Below are 18,729 nucleotides of genomic sequence, written 5' to 3' on the forward strand. Positions count from 1 at the left end.
GAAAATCAGGTTGAGGTGAAGGTTGGGAATACATTGTAAGGAAGTCCATTGTATGGCTGGACATGTGTCTCCAGTGCTCTCCAGAGCTGGAGATTGCAAAGTCATCAGCAAATAGACGGTACAGAAGATGATTGATACATTTGAATTGAAGGCATGGGAGTGGCTAAGATCACCCAGGCAGTGTGGTAAGTGGGAAAACATGCGGCCCTGGACTGAGTCCTGAGGAGCACCAGTTTTTAAGGGCAGAGGAAGAACTTGCCCAGGGGACTGAAGAGTGGACACAGAAGTACAATGGAAGCGAGAGGTGGGGAGCCACCATGGGAGGCCAGGAGGGCTAGGCTTCAAGAAGCCAGTGATCAGTGTTTCAGTGTTCCAGAATGATCCAGCAAGGAGATAAAAATGTGTCCATCGGATGTAGAGTACAGCGATGACTGGAAGCTTAGTGAAAGCAGTGTCACAGGAGAGGAAGACTCTCTGTGTAGATGGAGGAGGGGGTGAGAGGTGAGAAATTGGAGGAAGTGAACAAACCTTTCAGAGAGGGCAATGTCTCCACGGATTCGGCTCTCACTCAATCCTTAAAGGCCTTCATGGGGCTTTAGGCCTCCTCCTTCTTGAACGTCAGCAGCATTTGAAGCCCTGGCTCCCTTAGCCACAGAGGCACCGCCCTTCCCTGGATTTGTTTCTGTCTCTCTCTCTGGCCAGTTAAGGCTGCCTTGGTCCAGCTGATGGTTCAGGCCCGAAATCTGCCCATTATCCGTGACTCCTCCCACTCCCTCATCCCCTGCCTCAAGCCATCATCAAGTCCTGCCTGTTCTACCTGCGAAACGTCCGGCAGAGCTATCCGCTTCTCCCCATTTTCATTGCTAACACTCATCCAATTCACCGTCAATTCACCCTCACCTGGACTCCCCCAAGTGTGTTACAAGGGCTGTCCTAAGATAACCTTCCCGTCTGTGTGATCCTTGTTTACAAAGGGGCAGCAATAGAGATCTTCACAAGACGTAAGCCATATTGCAGCACCCACTCTTAAGATGCTTTCATGGCTTCCATTTGTCCCCGGCATAAAGTCAGAATCATCAGTATGGCCTTCGAGCCCCTGCCCCATTTCATACCTTCTGCCTCAGCACTCTACACCTCACACACGTTGTGCCCTACCTGCCCGGACACCCTCAGCCCCTTCTTGACTGCGGACTCTAAGCCTCCCATTCAGTTCCCTCTTCTGAATGTTTCTGTATCCCCCTTCTCCGCCCACCATTGTCTAGCAAATACCTACATTAAGTAGATCCTGACTTGAATGTGGCTTCCTCAGAGAAGCACTCCCTGACTCCCTGACTGTGGTAAGCCCCTCCTCTATCTATGCCTTCACAGCTCCCGGCACTCCTCCCTCACAGCCCTTATCACACTTCTAATTACTTGTCCAATTCCTGGACTGTTTCCTTTATTCTCTGAGGTGTCTCCAGTGCCTCCACATAATAGGTGCTCAATCTCTTGTTAAATAGAGAGGGAAGTAGGGCTAAAGGTGTATATATATATATATAGAGAGAGAGAGAGAGAGAGAGATTATATATATATTATAGAGAGAGAGAGAGAGAAAGAGAGACTTCAGCATAGTTAAATGTTGGTAGAAGGCTCTGGCAGAGAGGACATTGTTGAGATTCGGGTGAGGTTGCCAAGCACATGATTATTGAGGTATTAATCCTGGATGAGAAGAAAAATGGGAAAGAATTGGCCACACGTTTAAGTCTACAGATGGAAGGAAGGGAGTCTGAAGGCATTTAGGTCTGAACAATAGGAAAAAACAATCTGCTGGGGGGTGGAGGGGGGACGGGAATCAGAGTGGGATGGGACCTGCCAGGTAAAGACTGGAGTGGGTCCTGAGGAGCTTCCTGGGCCCCAGACGGTGTGAGGCAGCACACGCAGGGCCACTGAGCATGCTTGAGTCCTGGTGTGGCCTAGACCCCAGCCTGGACGGTTGATTCCTCCCCCATCATGACCTTTTTGCTTCCGATTTTCTCCCAGGCCAGGAATCGTGAGCTGGAGCCAGGGTCCAAGTTGGATCTGATCCAAAGCCTGAGATCAAGCTGGGCCCGGAGCCTGGCCTGGAGCTGGAGCCCGAGCCACAACTGGACTGCCCCTGCCATGCAGAAGGAGCGGGGCATTGCACCTTCTTGCCCAGGCATGCAGAGCCCCAGGCCCCTACCCCTGCTATCACTGCTGCTGCTCCTGGGCGCGGGGGTGCCGGGCGCCTGGGGCCAGGCTGGGAGCTTGGACCTGCAGATTGACGAGGAGCAGCCAGCGGGCACACTTATCGGGGACATCAGTGCAGGGCTTCCAGCGGGCACGGCAGCACCTCCCATGTACTTCATCTCCGCCCAGGAGGGCAGTGGTGTGGGCACAGACCTGGCCATTGACGAGCACAGCGGGGTGGTCCGTACAGCCCGGGTCTTGGACCGCGAGCGGCGGGATCGCTACCGCTTCACTGCAGTCACTCCTGATGGCGCCACCGTGGAAGTTACCGTGCGAGTGGCTGACATCAATGACCACGCTCCAGCCTTCCCACAGGCTCGAGCTGTCCTGCAGATACCTGAGCATACCGCTCTTGGCACCCGCTACCCACTGGAGCCTGCTCGTGACGCAGACGCTGGCCGCCTAGGAACCCAGGGCTATGCGCTGTCTGGTGATGGGGCTGGAGAGACCTTCCGGCTGGAGACACGTCCCGGTCCAGATGGGGCCCCAGTGCCTGAGCTGGTAGTTACCGGGGAGCTGGACCGAGAGAACCGCTCACACTACATGCTGCAACTGGAGGCCTACGACGGTGGTTCACCACCCCGGAGGGCCCAGGCCCTACTGGACGTGACGTTGCTGGACATCAATGACCATGCCCCAGCTTTCAATCAGAGCCGCTACCACGCTGTGGTGTCCGAGAGCCTGGCCCCCGGCAGTCCTGTCTTGCAGGTGTATGCCTCTGATGCCGATGCCGGTGCCAATGGGGCTGTAACTTATGAGATCAACCGGAGGCAGAGCGAGGGTGACGGACCCTTCTCCATCGACGCACACACGGGGCTGCTGCGGCTGGAGCGGCCACTGGACTTCGAGCAACGGCGGGTCCATGAACTGGTGGTACAGGCACGGGATGGAGGGGCTCACCCTGAGCTGGGCTCGGCCTTTGTGACGGTGCACGTGCGAGATGCCAATGACAATCAGCCCTCTATGACTGTCATCTTCCTGAGTGCGGACGGCTCCCCCCGAGTGTCTGAGGCTGCCCCCCCTGGCCAGCTTGTTGCTCGAATCTCTGTGTCAGACCCAGACGATGGTGACTTTGCCCATGTCAATGTGTCCCTGGAGGGTGGAGAGGGCCACTTTGCGCTCAGCACCCAGGACAGCGTCATCTACCTGGTGTGCGTGGCTCGGCAGCTGGATCGAGAGGAAAGGGATGCCTATAACTTGCGAGTTACTGCCACAGACTCAGGCTCACCCCCGCTGCGAGCCGAGGCTGCCTTTGTGCTGCATGTCACTGATGTCAACGACAACGCCCCTGCCTTTGACCGCCAGCTCTACCGACCCGAGCCCCTGCCTGAGGTTGCGCTGCCTGGCAGCTTCGTGGTGCGCGTGATGGCCCGGGACCCTGACCAGGGCACCAACGGTCAGGTCACCTATAGTCTGGCCCCAGGTGCCCACACCCGCTCGTTCTCCATCGACCCCACTTCAGGCATCATCACCACAGCTGCTTCACTGGACTATGAGTTAGAGCCACAGCCGCAGCTAATTGTGGTGGCCACGGATGGGGGCTTGCCCCCTCTCATCTCCTCTGCCACAGTGAGTGTGGCCTTGCAGGATGTGAATGATAATGAGCCGCAGTTCCAGAGGACTTTCTACAATGCCTCCTTGCCTGAGGGCACCCAGCCCGGAACCTGCTTCCTGCAGGTGGGTAAGCCCCCACCACCACCCCACACACAGCAGGATGATTCTGTGGGCAGGAGTGGGTCGATCAGAGGGTCACAGGGGACCTCAGAGCAGGCACCAAGCCTTGCAGGTGCCATCTGTTGATGGTGACATATGCCAGAGGGTTCGGTCCTACTCGATGAGCTCCACAGTCTGTGCGGAGGGTGAGGATTAATGAGAAGACGAGAAAGCAGGGTAAAAGAGCTGGGCCAGGTAATCTTGGCAGTTGAGAGAATTAAGATTGGATATAGAGAAAATGTGTCTTGCGGTGGCAGGAAATGAGAGAGGACTCTTTAAAGTTTCAAAGTTGTTCTGCAGGGCAGAGACGGAGATCCTGCACACCCATGTGGCTCCTGTTCCCCAAGGGAGATGCCAGCATTTACAGAGCTCTCCAACCCTAGTCTAGTGCTGAGGTGTCCTGGAATACACCCCCATCCCTGCCCTTGGAACTGAGCCTTGATGGGACACTTGGGCTCAGGCACGAGGATGAGAGACAACAAGAAGTATCCAGTGAGATCCCAATGTCCAGAGCAGGAAGACCTCAGAGGAAAAGGCAGGAGCCCTGGAGAGGTTGTGGGGGCCACAGGCTTCCTGCAAGTCAGGCTTGGAGGAGATGGGTGGAGCATGAAACTGGAGAGGCAGGCTGAGGCCAAACTGCAGAAGTCCTTGGACACCAAGCCATGAAGGGCTAGGGCTTTACTTGGAAGGCAAAAGAGGTCACTGAACTTCTTTGAGGCAGAAAAGGCATAATCAAATTTGGTTTTGTTTTTTTTTTCAAGACTTTATGTTTTGGGGGCAGTTTTAGATTCATAGCAATATTGAGTGGAGGGTACAGATTTCTCATATACCCCATGCCCCCACTCATAGCCTCACGCATTATCAACATCCCACGCCAGGGTGGTACATTTGTTACAACAGATGAACCTACATTGACACATCACTGCCACCCAAGTCCATAGTTTACATTAGGGTTCACTCTTGGTGTTGTACATTCTATGGGTTTGGACAAAAGTATAAAGTATATATATAATTGACATATATAATGACATACACTATAGTATTATAGAGAGTAGTTTCACTGCCCTAAAAATCTTCTGTTCTCTACCTATTCATCCCTCCCTCCTCACTACAGATTGTTTTTTTGTTTGTTTGTTTGTTTGTTTTTTGGCCGTGCCACACAGCATATGGGATCTTAGTTCCCGACCAGGGATCAAACCCGTGCTCCCTGCATGGAAGTGCACAGTCTTAACTACTGGGACCACCAGGGAAGTCCCATTTTTGTATTTTTTTTTTTTTGGAAGCTAACTTGCTTTAAGGGTGAAAGAGAGATTAGATCAATGGTAAGTGATACATTCAAAAATTAACTTACCCACTGTAAGCCTGGCACTCTGCTGGGCCCTGAGAACAAAGAAAGGAAATAGTCTTATTCCCAGGCCGGTCCCAGTCTAGGCAAGGAGACACACCAGTAACTAGTAATGCATCAGGCTGCATATGAGGTGCTGTGGAAGCCTAGAGGCAGACCTTTGCAGAAGCAGTGAGACTTTGCCAAGTGGATAACATGGAGTATGAGGACAGGGACTCCAAGGCCACAGAAAGAGCTACAGAACACCATGATGTGTTCATGGAACTGCATTGTTCAAGTTGGCCTCGACTGTGCTGATGAGAAAGAGTTATGGGGAGGTGAGACAAGCGAGTAGACAGGGACCAGCTGCCAAGCTTTGACTTTATTTTAGAAATCACAGGGAGCCATTGAGAGGCTCTAGGCAAATCTGATACGTCTTCTGGAAAGATTGCTTTGGCTGCCCCATGGAATATGGATGCAGGAGAGGAGACTGGGGGCAGGGTGGTCTCTTAGGAGATTCGTGCTTGAAGTCTTTATGTCTCAGAAGTCCAGCAGATCCCCGAGCATTTTCTAGGAGCTGCCTGTTGGCCTAGACTTTCAAGCCAGTGCCTAGGCCTGGCTGACCTCCTGTCTGGCCAGACTCTGGGTACTTGCCTGCCTACTGCTGTCCAGCTCCCACCCACTCTCCCATGTGTTTACTCTCCCTCTTGGCCCAGGACCAATGGGCTGTGGCTTCCAAACGTCTTCCCTCCTCACTAGTGCCTGAAGCAAGAGGGCATCTCTCCAGGTGGTTTCCTGGAGTTTTTACTAGTAGTAATCATAGGGAAGCAGGGGTAAAAATGACCGTTGGGTGTTCATAACTGTTACAAGAAGTCTTAATATTTGATTCATTCAGTATTCGTTTATCAAGTATCTGCCATGTGCCTGTCATTGTATTAGGGACCCAGAACACAGTAATGACTGAGTAACCACTACCTAATTCATGGAGTTTATAGTCTAGAGGTGAGATTCATATGCAGAGAAACAGTTTTATTCCAATAATAAAAACTTCTATATGGGGATATTCATGAGGTACAGATAGGCAGTTCGAACGTTTTCTCAAAAGAAAGGACCTTTGAGCTGAGACTTAAAAGATGAGCAGGAGCTGATGAGGGGACGAGATAAGGGAAGGGTTGAAGCAGAGGTGACACGCAGAGAGAAGTGGAAGAGCTTGACTTGTCTGACTCGTTCAAGGGCCTACAAGTGGCTCGGTATCTCTGGAATTTAAGGTGTGAGATAAAAGAGTGGGAGACGAGACTGCAGGAGGCCAGACAGTGAGGAGTCAAGCCAAGCCGAGGAGTTGGAGCATTTTTCTTTCGGGGACACTGAAGACATCTGAGTAGAGGAATAATATGACATTTGTCTTCTCAAAAGATGCTTTTATTAGTTAGTGTAGAGCAGTGGTTCACAACGGCTGGTGATTTTGCCCTCTGGAGGGGACATCTGGCAATGTTTAGAGACAGTTTTGGTTGTCACAACTGGTGGGATCTATTGGTATCTAGTGGGTAGAGATGCTGTCAACATCCTATAATGCACATGACAGCACCACAACAAAGAGTTTATCTGATCCAAAATGTCAGTCATGCCAAGGTTGAGAAGTCCTGGTATGGAGGACAGATCGGAGGGTCAGGCGCCTATGAGAAGGGAGCTACAGTAGTCCAGGGGAGAGACGACTCAGGCCCAAGTCAGGACAGTGATAATGGTGATGGAGAGCAACAGACAAGTAGAGGGATAATGAGGATTTACTTAGTCCCTGCTTGATTGATATGCCAAGAGAGGAAAAGGGAAGAACACATTGCTGGCTCGAGCAACTGCGTGGATGGAGGAATCATTAGAGAGGGGTTGGGATTATCATGAGTTTAGTTTAGGACAGGTTGGATTTAAGGGGCCTGTGGGACGTCCAAGTGGAGATGTTGAGCAGGCATCTGGATGTACAAGTTTGGAGCACAGAGGAGTGGTCTGGGTCAAAGTACAGATGAGGGTCAAAGCCACAGCAGTGGAAGAGAAGGCCCTGAGCGTGTGCAGAATGAGAAGAGGCCAAGGAAAGATTCCAGAGAACAACAGTGTATAACAGACAGAGTAAGGAGAGGTGGAGGGAGGCTGGGGGTGGGGAAGCAGTGGGTGGAGAAGCAGGAGAGCAGTGTTAAAGTGTCAAAGCAGGAGGGACACCTGGGAAGGAGGTCAGCATGGGGCAGATGAAGTAAGTTTGTGGTCTGCTAGGAATTTTAGAGAGTTCACAGATGAAGGTCTTTATTTTCTCCTTGCACTAGTGCATGTGATGAGAGCTAGGGGTGGGGTGGGGTGGGGACAAGAGGAGAGAGATGAGGTTAGTTACAGCTTTCAGGCAGAGCTGGAAGTGGGAGCTGACCAAGGTTGGACTATGTAGCAAGGCTGAGAGCCTGCTGAAACTGGAGACTGCAATTGCACTAGGACCTCTGAGCAGGGGCTGCACAGGCCAGAAAATTCACTTCTGCCTTGGTCATTTCCAGTCAACGGCCCCTGCGCCTTTTGGGGTCACTTCCTGACAACTTCTCTTGACCACTATTTATTGCTTTCTTCCTGCAGCGGGTCAGAGGGCAGAGGTCTTTAACAGCTTCTGGAGACGGTGCGGCAGCTGTGCTGCAGCCCGCCAGACTGATCCAGGGGGAAGTTTGTCTCCTGGGATATCCAGGCCCACAGCCATAGTAAAGAGTTGGGGCAGGAGCTGTTTCCAGGGTTCAGCATGGCAAGGTCTTAGTGTCTCTCAGGAGGGTAAACAATGGCACAAATCACTTCTGTCAAAGGCCCGGGCAACGATCAGCAATCCTCGGCTAGGCTTCTCTCTGAGCAACATTTTCTGGCCAAGAAAGGGGAACTCTCCAGCTTCCTTTTGCAGCATATCATGACCCTGAGGCCCGTGTAGCCACAAAGAGTACTTTGTCACAAGCTACAGCAGCCTGCACCAGCTAACTCACTACTGAGGGCCTAATGTGCACCCAATTTATAAAACTTAGTTTGAAAGAAGCTTTTGTTGTAAGGCAGGGCAATCTGAATGTCTGTTTACTCAATGAACAAATATACATAGAGTACCTACTGTGTGCCTGGCCCTGTTTACTAAATGAACAAATATACATAGAGTACCTACTGTGTGCCTGGCCCTGTCCTAGGCTCAGAAGCTTTTGGAATGGTGTCTCCTACTGATCTGGCTCTGAAATGTTCAGAGGCTCCTGACATTGGTGTCCAGTCATAAACTCTTCCTGAGCCAGTCTGGGAGATGCCTGAGAAGTCACCAGGAAAACCTTCCCCTATTTCTTAGTTTTGGGGAGCCCCTGGAACTTAATGACCTCGGTATTTTCCTATAGACCTGCAGTTCTCCCTTTCTCATTTCCAATGAGGTTGGCTTGAGAGATGAAGGGACGCTAAAGGTGCCTGAGCCACATCCCATAAATTCATAGTGCAGATCCTGATCACTCCAGTTACCAGATCCGAGTACCAATCGGATCCCACTTTATAACCAAACGCAATAACGAGCAGGCCTATAACATCAGTCTCAATAACTCTATCGGTCAGCCAGTTCTCTGATTGGAGTGATTATGAGACTTGGCGATGGTTATTAACTCCCTGTGACCCACCTGGAATTTGCTATCACAGCCCTTAGCACTCTCCTTTTAAGTACAGTTGGTCCTCATCATTTGCAGATTCTGTATTTGTGAATTCGCCAACTCTCTAAAATCTATTTGTAACCCTTGAATCAATACTCATGGAGCTTTCACAGTCATTCCCGGACATGTGCAGAAGGATGGAAAATTCAAGTCTCTCGACAAGCACATTCCCGGCTGAGGTCGAACAAGGCAATGCTCTGCCTTCATGTTACAGCTCTTATATGGTAAACAAGGGTCCTTTTCGTGGTCTGTTTAATGCCACGTTTTTTGCATTTTTGTGCTTTTTGTTTGGTGATTTTGCAGTATAAAATTGTCCCCAACTGTAGTGCTGAAGTGATGTCTGTTTTCCTAAACACAAGAAGGCTGTGCTGTGCCTTATGGAGAAAATACATGTGTTAGATAAGTTTCATTTAGTTATGAGTTGTGCCATTGGCCATGAATTCAGTGTTAATGAACCAACAATATATATTAAATAAGGTGCCTTTAAACAGAAACACACATAAAACAAAGTTCTATATTGACCAGTCGACAAAAATGTTGTGATCAGAGTCTCACAGGAACCTAACGCAAGTGGTGAGGTCTGAGCTGGGTTTGGATTTTGGCCCGTGTCCTACTAGTCCCTTCTGTGTGTCCACCATCCCAAGACTCTGGGCACCAACTGGCCCAGGGCCTGCTCCTTCCAGTTGCCCCTTAGTTATGGCTTTTCTGGCCAAAAAGACGGGGCATTACTCACCCCAGCCTCTCCCCAGGTGACAGCCACAGATGCAGACAGTGGCCCATTTGGCCTCCTCTCCTATTCCTTGGGTGCCGGACTTGGGGCCTCGGGGTCTCCCCCATTCCGCATCGATGCCCACAGTGGCGACGTGTGCACGACCCGGACCCTGGACCGCGATCAGGGGCCCTCAAGCTTCGACTTCACAGTGACAGCTGTGGATGGGGTGAGTGGACAGTCTGTGGGCAGACTGGGGTAGGGCATTCAGCAGGGCCAATCAAGGGCCACCTGACTTAATGGCTGCATGTCTCACCAGGGAGGCCTCAAGTCTATGGTGTATGTGAAGGTGTTTGTGTCAGACGAGAATGACAACCCACCTCAGTTTTATCCACGGGAGTATGCTGCCAGTCTGAGCGCCCACAGTACCCCAGGCACAGCTGTGCTGAGGGTGCGTGCCCATGACCCTGACCAGGGACCCCACGGGCGACTCTCCTACCACATCCTGGCTGGCAATAGCCCCCCACTGTTTGCCTTGGATGAGCACTCAGGTGAGGATCTTCACATTCCCAGGGCTTGCCTCCCCATCTGCCTAAATGAAGCACTGCCTGCCCCCCACCCCCCAACCTTTCCAGCTCTATTCTGTTTCCTTATACCTCTCCACTTCTCCGTCCTCCCAGGGCTGTTGACGGTAGCCTGGCCCTTGGCCAGACGGGCCAATTCCGTGGTGCAGCTGGAGATCGGGGCTCAGGATGGAGGTGGCCTGCAGGCAGAGCCCAGTGCCCGAGTCAACGTCAGCATTGTGCCTGGAACTCCCATACCACCAGTATTTGAGCAACTACAGTATGTCTTTTCTGTGCCAGAGGATGTGGCACCAGGCACCAGTGTGGGTGTAGTCCAAGCACACAATCCATCAGGTATCACTTATCATTATATCCATTCGGTGCCGTACCCAGACACCCCAACATAACCCTCGAGTATCACACCACTGATAGCCCCAATACAAAACACTCTGGTTCCAATCCCCGCCACCTCCGTGGGCATGGTACAGGCACTCTGCTTCATCCCCAGGTACACGAATGTCACCCTGGTGCCACCCAGCTTCTCTGCCAACACCTGCCCCTCCCCCTAATACTTCGAAAGGCCCAGGTGTGGGCACTGCCTAGCCCTTTTGGGGATCAGAGTCTGGGCTCCAACTCAATAGGTGCCCTCCCATCTCTTTTCTGACCCTTCTTTCCTCTTCCCTAGGTCGCCTGGGGCCTGTGACCCTCACCCTATCAGGTGGGGATCCCCGAGGACTCTTCTCCCTAGATGGGGCCACAGGGCTGTTACAAACGCTTCGAGCTCTGGACCGGGAGCTGCTGGGACCAGTGCTAGAGCTGGAGGTACGGGCAGGCAGTGGAGTGCCCCCGGCTTTCGCCGTAGCTCGGGTGCGTGTGCTGCTGGATGATGTGAATGACAACTCCCCTGCCTTCCCTGCACCTGAAGACACGGTGTTGCTGCCGCCAAGCACTGCCCCAGGGACTCCCATCTATACACTGCGGGCTCTGGACCCCGACTCAGGCGTTAACAGTCGAGTCACCTTTACCCTGCTTGCTGGGGGTGGCGGGGCCTTCACTGTGGACCCCACCACAGGCCACATACTGCTTATGGGACCTCTGGGGCCTCCAGGGGGGCCAGCCCATGAACTGGAGCTGGAAGCCCGGGATGGCGGCTCCCCACCCCGCACCAGCCACTTTCGACTGCGGGTGGTGGTACAGGACTTGGGGACCCGTGGGCTGGCTCCCCACTTCGACAGCCCTACCTACCGTGTGGACCTGCCCTCAGGCACCACCCCTGGAACTCAAGTCCTGCAAGTGCAGGCTCGAGCACCAGATGGGGGCCCTGTCACCTACCGCCTTGCAGCAGATGGGCCAAGTAGCCTCTTTGGCCTGGAGCCACAGACCGGGTGGCTATGGGTGCGAGCAGCACTGGACCGTGAGGGCCAGGAGTTATACACGCTGAAAGTAATGGCAGTGTCTGGGTCCAAAGCTGAGTTGGGGCAGCAGACAGCCACAGCCACCGTGAGGGTCAGCATCCTCAACCAGAATGACCACAGTCCCCGCTTGTCTGAGGAGCCCACCTTCCTGGCTGTGGCTGAGAACCAGCCCCCAGGGACCAGTGTGGGCCGGGTCTTTGCCACTGACCGAGACTCAGGACCCAATGGACGTCTGACCTACAGCCTGCGACAGCTGTCAGAAGACAGCAAGGCCTTCCGCATCCACCCCCAGACTGGTGAGCACTGGGACCCAAAATCTGAGAGCCCATAGCCTCATCCTCTGACTGGGTGAGCACCCAGACACACTCCCCAGAGCCTGGCCACGAGGACCAGGACTGAGCTAGAGTTTTACCCGGGCATTCCCTTCCACACTCCCCAAACCCCAGCCTCTCATGGACCTCAGGCTCTGCATCCCTAGCTACCCCATACATGATCTCTGTCTGTCCTGCACTCCCAGGAGAGGTTACCACACTCCAAACTCTGGACCGTGAGCGGCAGAGCAGCTACCAGCTCCTGGTGCAGGTGCAGGATGGGGGGAGCCCACCCCGCAGTGTCACAGGCACCATACACATTGCAGTGCTCGACCTCAATGACAACAGCCCCACCTTCCTGCAGGCTTCAGGGGCTGCTGGTGGGGGCCTCCCCATACAGGTATGTGAAGCTGCAGTACTCTGCCCTGAAGAAGTAAGAGGGTATGTGGGTCTCTGCTTAGAACTGTAGGTGTAAGTAAGAGAGTCTGCGTCTTGGAACAGGTTTGAGAGCAAAAACGGGGCTCTGCCTGAACATAGGTGATGGGAACTCCATCCTGAGTTGTCTCAAGAACAGGAAGGAGACAACTGTAGATGAGTTGTGTTCCCACAGGTACCAGATGGTGTGCCTCCAGGAACGCTGGTGACAACTCTGCAGGCCAGGGATCCGGACGAGGGGGAGAATGGAACAATCCTGTACATGCTAACTGGTACGGGGGCTGGAGAGAAGGGAGTTGGTGGGTGATGGCAGGCCCTCATGACACGCCCAGCTCTGGAACCCAAGGCCTCGCCCTTCCTCTGCCTGTCCCCAGGTCCTGGCTCAGAGCTCTTCTCTCTGCACCCTCACTCAGGGGAGCTGCTCACTGCAGCACCCCTGACCCGAGCAGAGCGGCCTCACTATGTGCTGACGCTAAGTGCTCACGACCAAGGCAGCCCCCCTCGGAGCTCCAGCCTCCAGCTGCTGGTGCAGGTATGGCTGCCCTTCCTCCAATCTGTCCACGTCTCCTTGGTCACCAGTGTGGGCATCCTCTCCTCTAGTCAGGCCACTCTGACCGCCCTTCCTGCTACTCAGCAGGCCAGCCCAGATTCCCTTTTACATGGGTCCGCCTGATTCCGTACTCCCTTCTGGGTCCACAACAGGTGCTTCCCTCAGCTCGCTCGGCTGAGCCTCCGCCGGAACCCTCAGACCCAGACCCGGCCGCACCTGTGCCTGTCGTGCTGACCGTGACAGCAGCCGAGGGCCTCCAGCCCGGCTCTCTGTTGGGCTCGGTGGCGCCGCCAGAGTCGGCGGGAGTGGGCGCACTCACCTACACACTGGTGGGCGGCGCGGACCCGGAGGGCACTTTCGCGCTGGACGCGGCCTCCGGGCGCTTGTACCTGGCGCGGCCCCTGGACTTCGAGGCGGGCCCGGCGTGGCGCGCGCTCACAGTGCGCGCCGAGGGGCCGGGAGGCGCGGGCGCGCGGCTGCTGCGAGTGCAGGTGCGCGTGCAGGACGAGAACGAGCATGCGCCGGCCTTCGCGCGTGACCCGCTGGCTGTGGCGCTTCCGGAGAACCCAGAGCCGGGGGCGGCGCTGTACACTTTCCGCGCGTCGGACGCCGACGGCCCGGGCCCCAACAGCGACGTGCGCTACCGTCTGCTGCGCCAGGAGCCGCCCGTGCCCGCGCTTCGCCTGGACTCACGCACCGGGGCGCTCAGCGCCCCGAGAGGCCTGGACCGGGAGACCACTCCCGCCCTGCTGCTGCTCGTGGAAGCCACCGACCGGCCTGCCAATGCCAGCCGCCGCCGCGCAGCACGCGTTTCCGCGCGCGTCTTTGTCACGGATGAGAATGACAACGCTCCGGTCTTTGCGTCGCCCTCACGTGTGCGCCTCTCTGAGGATCAGCCGCCGGGGCCCGCAGCGCTGCACGTGGTAGCCCGGGACCCGGACCTGGGCGAGGCTGCACGCGTGTCCTATCGCCTGGCAGCTGGCGGGGACGGCTACTTCCGGCTACACCCCAGTACCGGTGAGTTGGGCCGGGGGTGGGGGTGGGGACGAGGAGGGTGCTGATGTGGGGCGAGTGTTGAGGTTTCCTTCCAACCCGCCCTACCGCTCAACTAGGAGCGCTGTCCGTGGTGCGGTCCCTGGACCGTGAACAGCGAGCTGAGTTCTTGCTGACTGTGGTGGCCTCCGACCACGGCTCCCCGCCGCGCTCAGCCACACAGCTCCTGACTGTCAGTGTCGCCGACGTCAACGACGAGGCACCCACTTTCCAACAGCAGGAGTACAGCGTCCTCTTGCGTGAGAACAGCCCGCCTGGCACATCTCTGCTCACTCTGCGGGCAACCGACCCAGACCTGGGTAAGGCCTGGGGGGATGGGTTGAAAGAGGGATGGACTGGGTCAAGAAAGGGTATATTCACCCTCTGATCTTCCCCCACGCTGCCCCTCCTCAGGGGCCAATGGGCAAGTGACTTATGGAGGCATCTCTGGCGAAAGCTTCTCCCTGGACCCAGACACTGGAGTTCTTACAACTCTTCGGGCCCTGGATCGGGAGGAGCAGGAGGAGATCAATCTGACAGGTGCGCGTTTGCAGGATCCCCAAAACCTGAGGCGCTGTAAACAGCAGTGTTACATGGGCAGGACCCGCAAAGTACATTTTATAAGCTTACAGCACAGTTTCTATTATATATATTTTTTTATTTTATTTTATTTTATTTTATTTTATTTTATTTTATTTTATTTATTTATTTTTGCGGTACGCGGGCCTCTCACTGTTGCGGCCTCTCCCGTTGCGGAGCACAGGCTCCGGACGGGCAGGCTCAGCAGCCATGGCTCACGGGCCCAGCCGCTCCGCGGCATGTGAGATCTTCCCGGACCGGGGCACGAACCCGTGTCCCCTGCATCGGCAGGCGGACTCTCAACCACTGCGCCACCAGGGAAGCCCTCTATTATATTTTTAATCCTTTTGGGGAGTCAAGAGTTTGGCAGAGTGCAAGTTGAACTGACGTCTAGGCTGTCACCAGTGTGATCACACTAACTCTCAAATGCATAATGTCGCAGCTATGCCCTCTAGGGTTCCCTCAGGTTACACTGAAGCCGTTTAACAGAGGAGCAAGTGGATATTGAGTACCAAAGAGATTAAGTAACTTGCTTAGGCTAACACAACTTGGAAGTGGCAGAGCTGGGACTTGAACTCAGATCTTTTGTTACCTCACTTAGTGCCTTTTCTGTCACACCACCACATATATGTATGTGTGCCTGTGTGCTTGCGGGGTGTGGAGAGAGGGACATATTCTGATTTTTGTGTGCACCTGGGGAACACTATGTGGTGTGGATTCCTCCATGGGATGGGAGCAGGCTGGATCTCACTGATTTTGCTTCCCGATAGTGTATGCCCGGGATGGGGGCTCGCCTCCGCTGTTGACCCATGTCACAGTGCGAGTGGCTGTGGAGGATGAGAATGACCACGCCCCAACCTTTGGGAGTGCCCATCTCTCCCTGGAGGTGCCTGAGGGCCAGGACCCACAGACCCTTACCACGCTGCGGGCCTCTGACCCGGATGTGGGAGCCAACGGGCAGCTGCAGTACCGCATCCTGGGTGAGAACCTTCCCGCACCCACTTGCCCAGGTGTACTCCTTGTTGGCCTGTGTCAGACCCAGCGTGCCCGGGTCTCCTTTTCCTTCTCTTTATGTTTCTGTGTCTCCAAGCATCTATTTCTGTGCCCCTCCAGTTCTTGATCTCCTCTTTGTCTCTTTTTATCTTTTTGTTTCTTTTCTTTCTTTTTCTTTCTTGATTGTCTCTCCCTGTAGAGCAGTTGTTCTCAAACTTTTTCGTCTCAGGAACCCTTAACATTCTTAATTTTTGAGAACTGTAAAGAACTTTGGCTTATATGATGTCAGCATTTATTGATATAATAAAATGTGAAATAATAATTTAATATATAAAATATATAGTAAACAAATTATATCAGTATTTACAATATTTGATATTAAAGATGAGAAAATTTTAAAATATCATTGCAAAACAAGCCAATGAAGTATACCACTTGCTGTATTTCTGCGTAGGCCCAAGGAAATGTTAGGGTTTCAACTAACAATTTGTTGGACAGTAATGAGGTTACAAAGATTACAGCATGTATAACCGAACGCAAGCCAGCAAAAACGAGTGAATCTCTGAAAACAACACATATTTATGCTCTAAACTTTCTACCTAGAATATTCTGGGAAACACAAGACTACACAAGCACACACATTCCATTAACCATCCAAGTCATGATGTCATCACATGTCATGTAGCATCCGGACCCCACTCTGCATTTGTGAGTTGATGAGAATGAAAAAGTCATATAATGTCTTAGTATTACTATGAAAATAGTTTTGATCTTATGTACTCCCCAAAAGGGTCTCAGGGGAATCCCTGGGGTCTGCAGACCACACTCTTAGAAAAGCTACTTTGCAGTGTCCTTCTTTACCTTCTGTGTTTCTCTTTGTTTCTCTGCCTTTATCCCACTTTCCCTCTTTTCTCTCTCCCTCTCTCTTTCTCTTTCTTTGCCAGGTTGCCTGTAAATCACCCCCACTCCCATGGGCTGACACATGTATGTTTATGTGTGCATGCCCTTCTCTGCAGATGGGGACCCATCAGAAGCCTTTGTTCTGGACCTAGCTTCAGGGGAGTTTGGCACCATGAGGCCACTAGACCGGGAGGTGGAGCCAGCATTCCAGCTGCAGATAGAAGCCCGGGATGGAGGCCAGCCAGCTCTCAGTGCTACTCTGTTTGTGACAGTGACAGTGCTGGATGCTAATGACCATGCCCCCGCCTTCCCTGTGCCTGCCTACTCTGTGGAGGTGCCTGAGGATGCACCTGCAGGGACCCTGCTGCTGCAGCTACAGGCTCATGATCCTGATGCTGGGCCCAATGGCCGCGTGACCTACTACCTGGGTGCAGGTGCAGCAGGAGCCTTCCTGCTGGAGCCCAGCTCAGGGGAATTGCGCACAGCCACAGCCCTGGACAGAGAGCAGTGTCCCAGTTATGCCTTTACCGTGAATGCAGTGGATGGTGCAGCTGCTGGACCCCTAAGCACCACGGTGCCTATCACCATCATGGTGCGCGATGTCAATGACCATGCGCCCACCTTCCCCACCAGTCCCCTGAGGCTGCGCCTGCCCCGCCCAGGCCCTAGCCTCAGTACCCCAACCCTGGCTCTGGCCACTCTGCGAGCTGAAGACCGTGACGCTGGTGCCAATGCCTCTATCCTATACCGGCTGGCAGGCACACCACCTCCTGGCACCACTGTGGACTCTTACACTGGTGAAATCCGTGTGGCCCGCTCCCCTGTATCCCTGGGTCCCCAGGATCGTGTCCTCTTCATCGTGGCAACCGACCTTGGCCGTCCAGCTCGCTCTGCCACTGGTGTGGTCATTGTTGGGCTGCAGGGAGAGTCTGAGCGTGGACCCCGCTTTCCCCGGGCTAGTAGTGAAGCCATGCTCCGTGAGAATGCACCCCCAGGTGGGTGCCCAACCGTGTCGCCCCGCTTTGTATCCCTGGATGGGTTGGGGTTACTAACTGAAAATAGTCCCCAGACTCCCTCAGTCTAGTGCTCACATTTCAACCAATATCATCCCCTCTGCAGGGACTCCCATTGTCTCCCCCAAGGCTATCCATACAGGGGGCTCAAGTGGACCCATCACATACAGCATTCTCAGTGGGAATGAGAAAGGGACATTCTCCATCCAGCCTAGTACAGGTAAGGGGCGGGAGCAGGGGGCTCTGTGAGGGGACAGGCTCCTGGCGGGGGTCCTCTTTGGGCCCGAGGAGTCTCTGGTTGGGGAGAGGCTGCCCTTGAGTAGCGGGCCGCAGACAGGAGGCTCTAGGGCAAGCAAGAGGTCTGTCGGTGATACATTCCACCTCCCTCCAGGAGCCGTCACGGTTCGCTCAGCAGAGGGGCTGGACTTTGAGGCAAACCCACGGCTGCGACTGGTGCTGCAGGCGGAGAGTGGAGGAGCCTTTGCCTTCTCCGTGCTGACCCTAACCCTGCAAGATGCCAATGACAATGCTCCCCGCTTCCTGCGGCCCCACTACGTGGCCTTCCTGCCTGAGTCCAGGCCCTTGGAGGGACCCCTGCTGCAGGTGTGGGGTGTGACGGGAAGATGGGGGGCAGGGCTGGGCGGACTTTGTCTGTGGCCAGCCCAGTGCCAGCAGCCTCCTGCTTTCCCCAGGTCGAAGCAGATGACCTGGATCAAGGCCCCAGTGGACAGATCTCCTACAGTCTGGCCGCATCCCAGCCAGCCCGGGGATTGTTCCGTGTAGACTCCGCCACAGGCACTATCACTACCACAGCTATCCTGGACCGTGAGATCTGGGCCGAAACACGGTGAGGCTCGGGTGGGTCTGTAGACCCTGAGACTCCATCCCAGGTCCATCCACTTTTGAGCCCCGCATGGAATCCCCTTCAATCCCTAGGCCACGTCTTGAGTTCCCCACCCCCCAGCCTGTCCTGAGCCCTCCTATCCCTGCCCAAGGTTCTCCCTTATCCCCAGGCCCCACCCCGATTGTGCTCTGTGTTCAGGCTGGTGCTGATGGCCACAGACAGAGGAAGCCCAGCCCTGGTGGGCTCAGCTACCCTGACGGTGATGGTCATCGACACCAATGACAATCGCCCCACCATCCCCCAGCCCTGGGAGCTCCGAGTGTCGGAAGGTGAGGACTGGGTAAAGTGAGAGGTACAAAGGGCGGTAGGGAAGCACTTTTCCCCACTCTGGGGCTCCAGGGGCCTCTGGGACCATGCCAAA

At 54.4% G+C, this 18,729-nt stretch overlaps 1 protein-coding gene across 1 annotated transcript in view; it reads left to right on the forward strand.

Moving 5' to 3' along the window:
• The window catches only part of DCHS1 (dachsous cadherin-related 1), a 34,875-nt gene that overhangs the window by 12,287 nt on the left and 3,859 nt on the right, over positions 1–18,729 (forward strand). Inside the window, exons 2-18 of the mRNA XM_067750073.1 lie at positions 2,020–3,924; positions 9,714–9,902; positions 9,993–10,224; positions 10,354–10,590; positions 10,922–11,947; positions 12,169–12,362; positions 12,573–12,669; positions 12,772–12,929; positions 13,100–13,964; positions 14,060–14,299; positions 14,394–14,519; positions 15,329–15,538; positions 16,568–17,446; positions 17,571–17,684; positions 17,856–18,067; positions 18,157–18,311; positions 18,507–18,637. Of these exons, the coding sequence (XP_067606174.1) occupies positions 2,140–3,924; positions 9,714–9,902; positions 9,993–10,224; positions 10,354–10,590; positions 10,922–11,947; positions 12,169–12,362; positions 12,573–12,669; positions 12,772–12,929; positions 13,100–13,964; positions 14,060–14,299; positions 14,394–14,519; positions 15,329–15,538; positions 16,568–17,446; positions 17,571–17,684; positions 17,856–18,067; positions 18,157–18,311; positions 18,507–18,637 (6,850 nt within the window). The 5' untranslated portion in view covers positions 2,020–2,139. The remainder of the gene's footprint in view (positions 1–2,019; positions 3,925–9,713; positions 9,903–9,992; positions 10,225–10,353; positions 10,591–10,921; positions 11,948–12,168; positions 12,363–12,572; positions 12,670–12,771; positions 12,930–13,099; positions 13,965–14,059; positions 14,300–14,393; positions 14,520–15,328; positions 15,539–16,567; positions 17,447–17,570; positions 17,685–17,855; positions 18,068–18,156; positions 18,312–18,506; positions 18,638–18,729) is intronic.

This window comes from Pseudorca crassidens, chromosome 9 (assembly GCF_039906515.1).
Source record: "Pseudorca crassidens isolate mPseCra1 chromosome 9, mPseCra1.hap1, whole genome shotgun sequence".
NCBI classification, from domain to species: Eukaryota; Metazoa; Chordata; class Mammalia; order Artiodactyla; family Delphinidae; genus Pseudorca; species Pseudorca crassidens.